General features: G+C 42.0%; 1 protein-coding gene across 2 annotated transcripts; it reads left to right on the plus strand.

Annotated features, from left to right (window-relative positions):
* Positions 1–492: 492 nt before the first annotated feature.
* Positions 493–13311, plus strand: LOC112691838 (protein lin-32-like). Of its 2 annotated transcripts, XM_025566250.1 has the most exons (5): positions 493–691; positions 4750–4893; positions 8126–8423; positions 12185–12287; positions 12434–13310. In XM_025566250.1, the coding sequence occupies exons 2-5, from the start codon at positions 4779–4781 to the stop codon at positions 12575–12577; spliced, it is 660 nt and encodes a 219-aa protein (XP_025422035.1). In that variant the 5' UTR covers positions 493–691; positions 4750–4778; the 3' UTR covers positions 12578–13310. The 2 variants fall into 2 exon arrangements, with proteins under 2 accessions (XP_025422035.1, XP_025422036.1); XM_025566251.1 differs by lacking the exons at positions 493–691; positions 4750–4893 and adding an exon at positions 6966–7209 and having other exon boundaries at positions 12434–13311.
* The last annotated feature ends 754 nt before the right edge of the window (positions 13312–14065 follow it).

Below are 14065 nucleotides of genomic sequence, written 5' to 3' on the forward strand. Positions count from 1 at the left end.
CGACTAGAGCGAAGTGCGCCGAAAAAACGACCGAAAAAAGGAAGGAAAAAAAAAAAAACCGGTTGGCGTTTTAAGTTCCCACGAGCTGCCCGCCGCCAGCAACTACGTAGAGTGCTCGCGCGTGTGTAATAAATACACTCGTCTATCGGGTTGTTTTTTTTCTCACACACGCGCGCGCGCGCGCGCGCTCGCTCTCTCCGTCACTCTCTCTCCGTCGCACGAGCACTGCCGTCCGGTCCGTCTCGCTCTTACCAAGCCGCTCTTTGCCGATGCCGCGCGGTGGGGATGGCGCGTGCCTCCGATATGTACAGCCCGCGCGCCGCGTCTCCAGGTGTCCGGTCGCGCGAGCGCGCGCGCGCCACCGACGTCGGTGGGGATGACAAGGGCCGCCGCCGCCGCCGCCGACACGCTGTTTCCCCCCCGTGTACGCGCGCGCGCGGCTCACCCCCGTCGGTCGGCCTATCGTCTCTCCTCTGCCGCGTGCACGCACACCGGCGCTGCCACCCCTGGCCACGGTCAGTCGTGTTTCGTACCTCATCACCGTCGCACGCTACACACACACTATCGCTCCATCCCGGCTTCCATCGTCGATCACCAGCGATACAATTCAACGTGGGACCGCCGCAGCAGTCTATCACACACACTTTCTCTCTCTACGAAGAGGCGAATTTTTTTTTCCGCAACACTTGAGGTAAGGCTTTTTATTTTTATTTTTTTTTTTTTTTTTTTTTTTTCTTTATTCTTACCTCCGTTTATCGAGTTCGCGCGGTTTTCCCGTCGATATAACGACGCTTGGTCGTTAACGATTTGGGACGGTAGTCGCGAAAATACGATGAAAAAACCGTTGTGTCGAAGACACGGTAACCCTTTTTTCTAATGTTTTCGTTTTCAATTTCGTAGTCTCGAACTATCCACTCGTTATAATTGTATATCGTGTGACCCCGCGCACGAGAAGGGGGCGAGCGAACATCGAAAAGCAATTTTTCAATTTCCGCTTCACACGGGTTGTCCGGCTCGTTGGCCATTAACCGGTAGTGTGTTCCGACGGCGAGCACGCCACCGGCGTTGTTACGACAAAGAGCGACCGAGGAAGGGGTACGTGGAAAAAAGGGTACACGCTTGTACGTGCGCGTCGCATTGTTGTCGCACAAAACGTACCGCGTCCGCCCGTTTTACCGCGTAGGTACGGATTTAAAAGTCGTATAAGGCCGATGCGGGCCTACCGGACACGTACTGCGCGCAGGAGCCTACGTAATAATGTCATGCGCGGTCACGAACCACCAGCGTATTACCGCGTACGCGCTGTAATAACGTTATGCGGTGTTTATTTCAAAACGCGAAATTTATAGCTCTGCCCTGCATCTGCGCGTTTACGACGAGTATGTAGAGTTGCACGTTCGCTGTACCGTATTACAAGTACCTCTCCCCCTCTCACAGGGATTGCATTCACTTGCACCGCAACACGCGGATCGATTAACTTTTCGTCTGTACAAACAATGACAATACGTATTTTTCCATGTTATTATTTTAATTATGTTATGTACTCGCTGCGTTTATACCGCGACACGTATTCCCAGTCGTAAAACCTTCGATAGGTGCACCCTCGGACACGTACGGGTCTACAACGTGGTACGCGTGACGCGTAATAATGCGCGCGAGACGGTTTCCCATTTCTCCCGTCCGCCCAAAGTCGCGTCGGCTAACGATAACAATAACGCGTACGAGACCCAACGAGACTTCGCTCTCCGGTGGCGACGATCGCCGCATGTTACCCCGGCGCGTTGTTAATCGTTCGGGTAATTTGTCGTGTCGCCGTGAGCCGCGTGCGCGCGATGGTCTGTACGCAAGTGGCTGTTCCTTTGTGTGCACAATGCGGGTCCGGCTTCCAAACAGAAGACACATCACTAGTAGTTAACATTAACATTTATGTATTTGATATGTACGTGTGTGTTTCTTTTTTTCTTTTTTTTTTTTTTTTTTCATTTCGCTATAGATCGCATTTATCTTTATGTGTAAATTACCCGTGTGCGTCCCGTATGATACGCAGTACGTGTACACGGAACACGCGCGCGCGCACGCCCAAACATCGACATGTACGTAATAACGTTATTGGCCCGAGAAAATATTTTAATAACGCGTGCGCGACAACGGTACCGTGTGTGACATGTGATCGCGCGACGGGATGACTACTTAACCGGCGGCGACGTGGAAAGAAAGAAAAAAAAATTTATACAAATGTAAATACAAATGTTTATCATACTCATATATATATATATATATCATGTCCTTCGGCGAACATTTTAGGATACGGGATCCAGATATGTGATATGCACGTTTCATGCTGGTACGTAAGACGTTCGGTTATGAATAACAATATAAATATAGTGTAATAGTAATAATAATGTGCGGTATATATTCGTTTTAATAGGGTTACCGCCGAGTCGACACATTTTTTCCAAGTCCATGCAGGTAGTCGTTATGCTAAACATGTAGATTACCATTGTTATTTGGCGTTCTACAACAGTTGTCGTCGACGACGACGACGACGACGACGACGACGATGTCCGTGTCCCCTCCGCGCGGCGCGAATAACGTTAATTGTAACGACTAAAAAATAATATACGTGCACGCCACGATTCGGTTTTATCGAACGTCATACCGACGAAGTAGAGTTACCAAGAGATATGATTTTCTTATTTCGGACAGACGTAAAAGTCGAATTTACCGTTCGAAATACGTCCAATGGTAGTTTCAACAACAGTTTCGTACGTTTTAAAATCGTATCCGGTTAATTGTCGGTATAACATATCTGAAACGAAATTTTTTTAAACGACAAAATTGTCGAACGCTCGATAATCTTATATTGTCGCGTGAAATTGCATCGCTTAACGCATCGTATCAATACAGCAAATCGGTTTTGACCGTAAAAATATATTAAACTTACAATGCACGCAGTTTAGACCTGTGCGAGAACCGAAATCATCATGTATATATCGTCAAACCGTTTAAGTATTATATTATTGTCAGCCGTGAACAACGATGTAGCTACCACCCTTGCAAAAAGCGGGAGTCGCGGGGTTGCGGCAATGTCTGCGTTTGCGTATTTGTATGTGTGTATGAGTGTGTGTGTGTGTGTGTGTGTGTGTGTGTGTGTGTGTGTGTGTGTGCAAGTGTACGAGTGCGAGCGTGTATTATGTGCACGACGTGCGAGTGTGTATTAGTGAATTCCCCCAAACGGTTTCCGTAATATTACTTCTACCTCCGCGCTGCCGTTGGTGCATGAGCAATAGAAAAACAGAAAGAGAGCGAAGAAACAGCAGCGGCGCGCGCGGTGGAGGGTAACAGCAGCGGTGGATGGTGGTCGCACTCGAGCATGAAACTGAAAAATAAAATATATATATATATATATAAAACCAACCCTCTATTATAATAAGCCCTTTACGCACGCCCAACCCCCCGTAGAATGCGTAGAACCGGTTTCGGAGGGGCGCGCACACAAATCCCGTACTCGCCGAAGTACCGCCGCGTATTCCTACGTAATATGTATAATAATATGTGTACGAAAAAAATAAGAGAAAAACGAATTATTGCGCATTCGTAAAAAAGAACCGTCATCGTCTCGTTGATATTCCGACGAAATCAAACGCGACAATCGGGTGTGTTGTCGCGTCGACTTTCCCAGAAAATATATTTACACGTCGCGGTCACTAAGCAACGAACATCGTGTACGTGTGTTCTAATCGCGTGTAATTAGTGTTTTCGAAATTTGTAATCGCATCGACGACCGTTCGTTCCGATGAACGAACTCGTGAAGTAAAATGTCAAGTTTTAAATACGACGCGCACGGAGATTGATCGAAAACTTTATGATTAACTTTTTTTGTTTTTTTTCTAAAGCTTGTCAAACCAGTTGTCATATTTTTTATAACGTATACTGGGCAATTGGTTTTTATTTTTTTAAATAAACCGTACATATGTATACGTATAACCAGTACTCCGTCGCGCGGAGACAAATTGTTTGGTTTGCGATAAGACGTACACACGTTAATACATATACTATCGGACGCACAGCAATAGTGGTGTGTTTTATAATATATATATAATCCATATAGATCTTACATACGTATAAAATAGTACGTGCGTGTTTCGAGGAAAATATCTGTGTATATATATATATATGTAATTTTATAATAGTGCCGCGCGCGGTTAGGTATTACAGTACTATGTACATTACTGTTTGGGTTATGTTATAGTCGTGTGCGCTCGAGGGTTGATCGGAAAACTAGTAAATCGATTTATGGTACGACCGTCGTAAAACCACGTGCGGGCGGCGAGAGGGTAGACTTACACATACACAGCTTGCAGCGCGCGCAAAGCAACAGGCGCGCTTCGAAGCCAGGCGATTATTCCATTTTTGTTTATCAAAAAAGCAGATGCGCGACCGGCACGCGTGGTAGTGATATAATAGAAGAAACGACAACGTGTATCGCGCGCGTGTTTATCAGTACAAATATTGGGATTGAAGACGATAATTATTAATAATCCGAACCGGTGGCGCCCCGGCGAGGTGGTCGAAACAATGTATAACCCCTAGAAACAAGGTGCCGCGTGCTTTGTGTGTGTGGGGTGTACGCCGCGGCATCGACAGTATGAAAAAAAAAAAATACATCGTGTACCGCGCGCTGATATATATTTCGCCCGTCAGATCTCGTCCATTGAGTACTATTTATTTTTTATTTTATCGTTGCAGAACACGTTTTGCTGACGAAAGGCTATGCAATGATGAGCATTGGCGAAGAACTCAAATCCACCATGCCGTCCTTCATGCAATTCTGTTCCAGAGTGGATCAAGGCAACGTACAAGAAGACTGGTGGAATACCGGCTCCGACGCTGGTAAGGATCGTCTACCGCTATAATAATACTAGTGTATATACATTTTAGTAGAATAAAAATGTAATAAAACGAGAGTGTTATGTGCGGAGGGAGGGAAACGAAAATTCGTTACAGATTTGTCCGTTTTGCCTAGCGACAACACAATATATAACGAGACAACCGCTCAACCACCGGAACTCGGAGGTTTGTGTTCTTTTTTTTCCCCCGGTTTGGTTCTCACACACTAGGAAATGAGTTGTTACCGTGCTTCACGGACCGTGAATGTTTTTCTAGTCTTTCCACGGTATTAGTGCAGTGCACATGCAGGGACCTCGTTGTTTGGGGGTGAAAAATTCATATAATTCGCTCAGGTGCGCGACGCAATTACTACGCAACAACCCTTCTGTGTATATAGTTGGTTTATAGCGGTTTGCTTTATGATAGAGATGCATGTCCGACAGGGTTTCTGCGCGTAAAATCGAGATTATCCAACGAGTCCGGAAGTAGTTTCGGTCCGGGTGAAATTATTTAATTTGACGGTTGGTCAGTTTTTCGGCTCAGGTGGCACCACCCACCACTGGTGCAACTGTTGTTTTTGTTTTCTCATTGCTACATCGTATTCCATACGTGTTTTTAAATATAATATTATGTATAGCGCACGTATTGTATACTACACGTCTGCACGTCTGTGCGTGTGTGTTTATATATACACGTATAAAAGGTCCGGCAAAACCGATATATTATTATAGGATATACTTAGACGGTGCGTATGTTTTGACCAAATGTGCGAGTTGGTCCGCAAAATTGACTGTACATTACCGTTACCAGACAGATCAAGAGGGTGGAAAAGGTGAACGCCTTTCATTAACGTCTTTGGCGACCATATGTTGCGCGCATCGCGTCGCGTTATACCGTCCGCGTCTAGTCTACTGCTGCAACGGAGACCATATGGGCCGCGTATACGCGCGGTCTGTTCCCAAGGAATTCGAACGCGTATATACGTCATATGGCCACGACATAAGGTGTATGAATGCGTGAACGAGTAGTAATCTACTATGTATAAAATGTATTATGTTATGCCTTTCGTCGGAAGAAAAAGAAGAAAAAAATCGTCTACCCGCTAGACGCTATTGTTTTTCACGTTTCTATTGATCTCGCGCGTGTATTATTATAATATACACTGTATGTTGTACGCGGCAGCTCATGTGTCCGAAAAGTTAGTAGAACGTAATGATATAAGTACATAATAATGTTACGTGAGAGCGAAAATCGGGGCGAAAACGAGTGTACAATACAAGTATACGTCGGTGTAATTCACGAATTCCGACGGGTTGACCCGTCGTATGATAGTTCTTTTATTTCTATTTTCGAGAGATGCCCACATTTATTATTATTATTATTTTTTTTTTTCCGGACGTTTATAAGTTCGTAATAATGTGTTCAGAGCCACGTGAGGTCCACGAGAATGAGAAAATATATATATATATATATATAGTTACTGCCCATAACAGAATATAATGGCCGACGCAAACGTGTAACTCCGGTAGTGATGCTGCAGGTATGGCACGTCGGTGTTGCGTAATCGGGGTGCTTGGTCGTTTGTGTGTCTATTGTGTGCTCTTCTTTTTTTTCTGCCCATCTCGAATTCCCTTGCGCGAAGGGTACACGTTTGGAAAAAACTAAAATTTTGTTACATTTACCCCTCTGGCGTGTGTATTATGTATACGATGAAATATCGTACTTAACCGACGCTCTTTATGGGGACGGAATCCCTGCGGCAATCGCGTGAACACACACACACACACACACACACACTCGCGCGCGCACACGCACGCACACCAATCCATAGGTACTCTCTATTGTGCGACGCCCAGACCTTTAGGCGGCTTTACATATAGTACATCATCCCTATGTACGGCAGTGTACCTTCCAATATATGCGTATGTACGACGGTGGTGGAACGCACAAAAAAAAAAACTGGTTTAAAAACACAAAAGGTACGTAAGGTAGGTACCTGGCCCGCGATATTTGTACGATAAAATGCGATCTCGGAATTCTTCAGAGCAGCCCAAATACCTATTCGCTCGCTTGTACCCGATCCAGTTTCGTACCGGCCTCCATATTGTTCGCCGGTACGTTTGCTCTGCAGTTATTACGACGTGCTTTTATTATTCTACGGTTATTACGTGTATAATTGGACAGAGAAAATAGTGCGCGAACGTGAGAAAAATAACTTTTCCGCGACCTGAGCAGTGGAAAACGTTGCAATAATGGAAAGGCTGAGTGCTTTGCTGCAGCAGTCGTCACCGAGCGGCGACTTGTCCGACCAACAACGGGGTGAGTTTCGAACGGTGTCGTGCGTGTATTATGTAAAACCGTCATCCCCTTTTGTCCAAGTCTTAATTCTATGTGTGTGTATGTGATTAGAATTATGTGTATGCATAATTTTTGCCACGCGATGTTTTTAACTGACAAACCTACACGTTGTATAAATAATGATCATTTCGCAACTACCACTCAATCGAATAATAACAACAACCGCGACTGGATGAATTATTATAAAACCAGTTACGCCTGAAATCGTACTACCCGCTACGGACGATTATAATATTATACGCGTCGCCCCGTTTTATACATACGCGTTCATTACAATACGCATATATTGTATACCGGAATTTTTTTTCCGTTCGTATTTATTTTATTTTTATTTTTTAACTCTTCAACGGATGCAGTTTTCATTTCACTGCGAGCCGTTTCAATGGAATAAAACGAGAATGCGCAGTGCGAGCCTATTGTTTGACGCAGCAAAAGGGCCGTGTGCGCGTTTCCTGTTTCTGGGCTCACTAAATAACCACCAACGATGGCGACGACTACTCGCCCCGTTATAAAAAACCAAATAAAAACGTATACACGTACGTTATAGATGTACTCTAGAAAGGTGGAAGGTGGGTTGGGAGAAGTAGTGGTTTCCTAATGGGACGTCGACAACAACTGTAGTAGAGCACTTAATCGGTCGGTTTGTATGCAAATGCAGCGTTTACGGATATATATATATATATGGTATATTTATACATATATTGCGCCGCTCTTAAGCCGCGTATACAAAATGGGAAAGATAGCAGTAGTGACACAATAGCGGCTCTTATCTCTTTCTCTGTATATACACTACATGCTTACAGCGAGTTTTAAAAACCGAGTTATTATTATCTGCGATGTTATTATTATTTTGACGTTTTTTTTTCTTTTTTTTTAGAAGCCTTCGCGCACAACAACAAGGCCGATTGGCTATCGGATTCAGATAGTCAGAACACGATCATATGCAGTACAACCAGTTCGTCTCCCGGACCCTCGTTGGGTTCCACGTCTACGGGTGGTGGTCAAAAGCCCGGCTCGTCCAAGGGAAAAGGCGCGGCCCGATCTAAGGACACGCCAGCTGGACAGAAGCCCGCCCAAGTGGTCGCCAGGCGGAACGCCCGCGAAAGACGCAGAGTACAAGCGGTCAACTGGGCGTTCTCCAGACTCCGCAAAGTCGTTCCTCTAGAAGAAAACAAGTGAGTTATTACCATTGCGTAAATTATATATAATTGCATATATATCCGATTATGCGTTTACCCCTCGCGATTCCTCCTATCTAATTATATTTTGAATTTTTATCCAGAGAATTAATCCAAGAAAAAATTTGTCATTTATTTGAAGTTTCCAATTTAATTCTGAAATGTATTTCAATGTATACGAATATACCACCCTTAGTGATGTGATTTACAATACTAATAAAATCATCGATCAATCAGAAAAAAACCATTGACATTTTGCGCCAACACAATACACATACCCTTTTCCTATCGGTTTTTAAAATAATATTATCTTTACAATTTATATGAGTTAGTCAAGCAAGTATATACCGGAGTTTTTAATTTACATTGTAGCATAGTACAGAATAAATTCATTTGAATGCATATTTTAGTAGAAATGAACTTACAAACATTTAAGTACAGACTGTGGGTCGCAAAACGGTCGAGTTAAATTATGTTTATAAAACTAAAATAACAAAAATCGGCATCTGAATCAACGTTCGTTATATTAATGTATTATCCTCCCCCAATATGCGACACAATGATTAATTGAGTTTCAATGACAGTTGTCAAGTGCTTATAAGTCGTTCAAGTACCATATACGAAACGGGCAACTAGTAGCGTAATAGTGAACATCTTCCCGTCACAACGAGCATGTATAATATCTCATTTTTGTTGTCAAGGCCCTCTTAACCGTCGTCGTTAACCCTCTCCACTGAATAATGCGGTAGACAGAAATGTTTGTTTAAAAATTAAATCTACCCTGCCACGACCGTTCCCGCACATTTAAGTATATTTTTAGATTATACATAATATTACACGTACTATTAGGGTATGTAGAGGCTGTAAAAATCGTTTCACGGAGCGTTTATTGCTGTCGCTACAAAACAGTTTATATCTAAAACAACGGTTTAACAAAAAACAAAATAAATCCTCTACGTCCTCTACTCGGTACTCTTCATTCTCGGAAGTTCGTTTCCTTGTAGGTTAAGACGGACAGGTTTCCTACCACACAAGACGATCGTCGTCACCGCTTCGTACGAATTAGTTGGTGGATATCCGGAACATAATCATATTTTTTGCAATCGAAATATGTGTCCAACACCCTCCTTTATTCTTTCTATATTTCTTCCTAAATTTGTGTTCCGCTTTTGTAATATATCATTTATATGAATATAGGCCGGTAGCACTGCGTTTGCAACCCGTAATGCGTTTTTATAAAATACCTGTGCGTAGTCACGAATAATTGTGGGATTTCGCGGCAGAACGCTTGTAGTAAATTGCCGTCTCCAAATTATCAGAAACAAATTTAACGACCCCACACAGGCGTTCGACCGTTTTGCTGAAAATTCCTGTCCCGATCTTCGTGTCTCTATTTTTCCGTCGTCAAAAATATATTTTTATGTATAATAGAGCAAAAAATAAAAAATAAAAAAAGGAACCATCTTCCGCCACCGATAATAAAACGAAATAATAATAATAAAAATAAAAACTGGTCGCAATAATTAGTATGCGCGTGCGGTGGCTATTTTATACAAATAACGTAATATTTTCGGCTGCACTTGAGGTCAAACTACGAAGACGACGTAGGGGCAGGTGATGCGGCGCGGCTCGGCGTGTCCCGTGGCACGAGCCGCCCGAAAACAGAAGAAAAAAAGCACCTGCACTGTCGTCGTCGACGTCGAATCCGTCGTCGGTAGCCGTTCGACTCGTTCCTTCTTCCTTGTCCTAGTCCTCCTGTTTGTACGTATACGTATATACGTAGTACACACGAGACCTAATCGCGTGTCTACTCCTCCGCCGCCGGTGACCGTTATTAATATTATTACCCGCACGCCTCATCCGTATAATATGTACGTATATATATATAACGTTAAGAGGCGTTGGCCGGGCAAGAGGAAGAGATTAAAAAACATTTCGGCTGGAACCGGTACGCGGCGACGGACGCGCGCGTACACGTTATAATATTTTGACCAGCTTTTCATTGCATCTCCGCCGCCGTTGTTCCGCCCTCCGCCGGCGCCGTAGTAGAATTTTTCGGCAAACTGGTTTTTTTTTTTCTTTTTCATTTTTTATTATCTTTACACTTATAGTCGTGTGCCACCAAAGAAAAAACGCGGATAAAAAAAAAAAAAACAGGTGCTTCTGGACCGCCGTCGCCGCCGACACCAGTCAATTATTATTGGCGATCGCACCTACTTTACGACGTCCGTGTATTAATGGTTCATACGTACACGACGAGTACGCGCGTCGGGCGCGTGCCTCGCTCGATTTCGTTGATTTTTTTTTTATATTTTTCTGTTTCGATAACTGTACACGCACGTTTTCCGTCGACCCGCGGGTGATGCCGAGGCTCGTGGATTCCGAAATCTCTTCACCCCTTCGTCGCCAACTCGTGCTGTAATGATAATACGCAAAAACGCGTTCGATCGTACAACGGGCCACGTGCCGCTCGTACTTTATAACAGCGATGGTGCATATATATTTATACGCATACATCATTTATAATTTACAATTTTTTTTTTTTTTTGTAAATGTTTTGGTTTTTGAAATAATTATAAAACTAAAATACAACCTTTTTGGCCATAGTTTAACCCTGTCGAAGCACGGGAAAGGGTTGATTTATCGAGTCCAAATTTTCCCAGAATAAAAGAGATTCTCGTTTTGAATTTCCCATGAAAATGTTTAATAAAAGTAAAACACGCGATCGTCTTATTACGGCAAAAAAATTTATTTTTCATCGGAGACTTCAACGCACACAACAAAAATCCGTTGTACGACCATAGGCGCGACTAGGGTAAAAAATCTGGGGGGGCTACAGCCCTCCTACCAAAACTTAAAATAACCTGTAGATTACCCCTACTCTTGTATACCATGTTCATATATTTTAGATTCAGAGCCGAGTTAGATTTACTGCAATGTGTCTTTTTTCGTATGTGACACTGTTGTGAGTTAAGTACGCTGTATGCAGTATGCAGTGTATAACATAGAATATATACGGGGGGAGGCTAATTCTTGGTCCAGGGGGGGGATAAAACCCTATTTGCTCCTATGCCGGTCGTGTACGTGCATGTTTTAATCTGATCGAAGTGGGCGGGGGGGGGGGGGGCGCACACGGAAGTTTCACGTGGCAGGCGCACGATTTACGCGCCCGCACCCGGGACCGGTAACCGAACACGGTCTGATACGTGTCACATGTTCGCCAAATATTGTCTCGGCCCATTTACCCTGCTCAGCCTCGCGGCGCACAGATGTGTTTCGGCACCCTCGTTAGGAGCTTCCTGTGCGCGTCTCGCGTGGCACGACCAATTCAATCCGTCTGCGACGCGCACCCCCACTGCCACCGCTCGTCTCGTTGCCGATCGGTTTTCGCGGGGTGAACAACGCGTAAAACGTGCTCACACGTTGCGTGCACACGTGAATACATTAAGGAAAACCTAGTGGCAGAGTATACCACCGTCTCCGGTCTTTTAGCGTTTTGATTTAATCCGTTTCACCGACCGCTGAGTTTAATATTTTCTGCACACCTGTAGAAAATATACGCGAACGATACAAATGAATGTGTTCGATTTCAATTTTCGATTTTAAGCTCAGGACGAATTCTTTTCGTCCTAAGTGTGTATACACTTGTATGAGTACTTATTATTCGGAGATACTTATGGATCATATTTTATTGCAATTGAACGTTCTGAAAACGCGTAACAACCGTTATTAATCGCAATCGTTTATTAATGTTTCAGAAGCAAGAGAATGAGCAAAGTAAAAACCTTACAACTAGCTATTGAGTACATAAACCAACTGCAAGGCGTGCTCTCGCTGCAGAACAGCCCTGTGCACAATCACGTAAGTCTCAATGTAACGAAATAAACCATGCGTATAATGATGAAATAATATTTTACGCATGTCCTTTTAATCCTTTGTCATCATTATATGACGTTTTCTGTAGCCATTCGATTGTATATTAATGTAGATTTTTTTTATTTTCACAGCCTGAACCCGACCATCACCAGTTGCTGACGACCGCCGACATCAATCTGTTCTCCGACGTACAGTACAAACTTGAACCCGGCGAACTCCAATTCCGCATGCCACCCAATTTCTACTCACAACTGTTGACTGACAATCAAAACTGACACCTAAAAACGACATACGGGAGTTTTCATTTTAACTAGCGTATTATTATTATTATTATTTAAATCATTAATAACAAATATTCGTACCGCGTGGATACTTAAAATCAATCTATACGATCAGATAACATATTAATATATGAATGCCGGTTCATTTATTGTTTCAATTATTATTATTATTATTATTATTTTTATTATTACTATTATTAGACAATACTGCGTTGTTTTTGTCACGGTAAATCTTCTTCTAAACGTGTTATTTCCACTTTAAGCAGATAATTATTGAGGTGGTCAAATGCTGTAATGATTAAGAATTGTTGTATTCGAGTTTCAAAAAAAAAAAAAAAATTTTTATAACTTAATAATATTTATGATGTTTTTGTTAACTTTTGTTTGTACATTTAAAGTCTAGTCATTACGCTATTAAGTTGATTACAATTAGATACACTTTTTTCTCTTTTTTTTCATCATTATTTTTCGAACTACGATGAAAACTGTCCAAGACGGAATTGAGTGGGATCTTAAAACCCTTTTCCGTTCTAGAGAAGTTGCCAGCTAGTCCAGTACGTTATAATTATATCTACAACGTAGATATAACTAACTCTTGTGGTTGGACTTAATTATAAATTAATTTTACTCATATTTCTGGCTTATTCAGAACCGTCTTAGACAGATTTCAATATAATATATTGTATAAATGCGTCCAAATCTTACCATTTACACATATATTACAAAATATATATGTATAATTTCTTAGTTATAATATTCTTATTTTTTTACATGAATGAAATTTAAATTAATTTTTTACGTATTAAGTTTAGCAAACAACTTTTTTAACGAATTTTTTTACTTTTCTAAAAATATTGTTACCGACCTAAGTATTTAATAAATACATATTATAATTATTATTATTATTATTATTATTATATGATTAGGCTATGACTATTGACTTTTGAAATTGCTCATTTTGAAACCGTCACGTTTACAGGGATATAAACAGTTGAAATATTTTTTTAATGACTTGTTGACTTATGTGATTAATATTACACTCCTGTCTATACAAAGGCATAATATTATTTATTAAGTGCCTTATTATAATTGTAGTGTTAAGTTTATATTGTAAAATATTTTTACTATAAAAAATATACTTTTTTTGTACATAACGAAACCTTGCGTATCATTCATTGACGTCCCGATAATCTGTCTACTGTTTCCGCTTCGTTTGTCCAAATTTTGAATGAACCATGACACTGCGTTTCAAAAAATGTATTTCAAGACGATCGCCGGTATCACGAAGTTGGTTTGCGCCGTTCAGGTGTGTTTGCCAAGCGTTTATTTAGCTCGAATTAGTCGACCGATTTAAATGAACTGGTTACACCATGTATTTCTGATTCCTAACTTCCAAGTACAAATAATGAAAAATAATTTACCCTGGACCGCATCGACTGGTGTGAGGAGGTAGTACACGACCGTAAATTTAACAAAGTGTTG

Source organism: Sipha flava, unplaced genomic scaffold, assembly GCF_003268045.1.
Source record: "Sipha flava isolate LNK unplaced genomic scaffold, YSA_version1 67_pilon_pilon, whole genome shotgun sequence".
In the NCBI taxonomy this organism is placed as follows: Eukaryota; Metazoa; Arthropoda; class Insecta; order Hemiptera; family Aphididae; genus Sipha; species Sipha flava.

What these genes read in the sequence shown, in the direction of transcription:
- LOC112691838 (XM_025566250.1), top strand. Translation starts at nt 4,779, where the DNA reads ATGATGAGCATTGGCGAAGAACTCAAATCCACCATGCCGTCCTTCATG. An exon ending in GTTCCTCTAGAAGAAAACAA is followed by an intron (nt 8,424 to 12,184) that starts GTGAGTTATTAC and finishes TTAATGTTTCAG; the next exon opens with AAGCAAGAGAATGAGCAAAG. An exon ending in ACAGCCCTGTGCACAATCAC is followed by an intron (nt 12,288 to 12,433) that starts GTAAGTCTCAAT and finishes TTATTTTCACAG; the next exon opens with CCTGAACCCGACCATCACCA.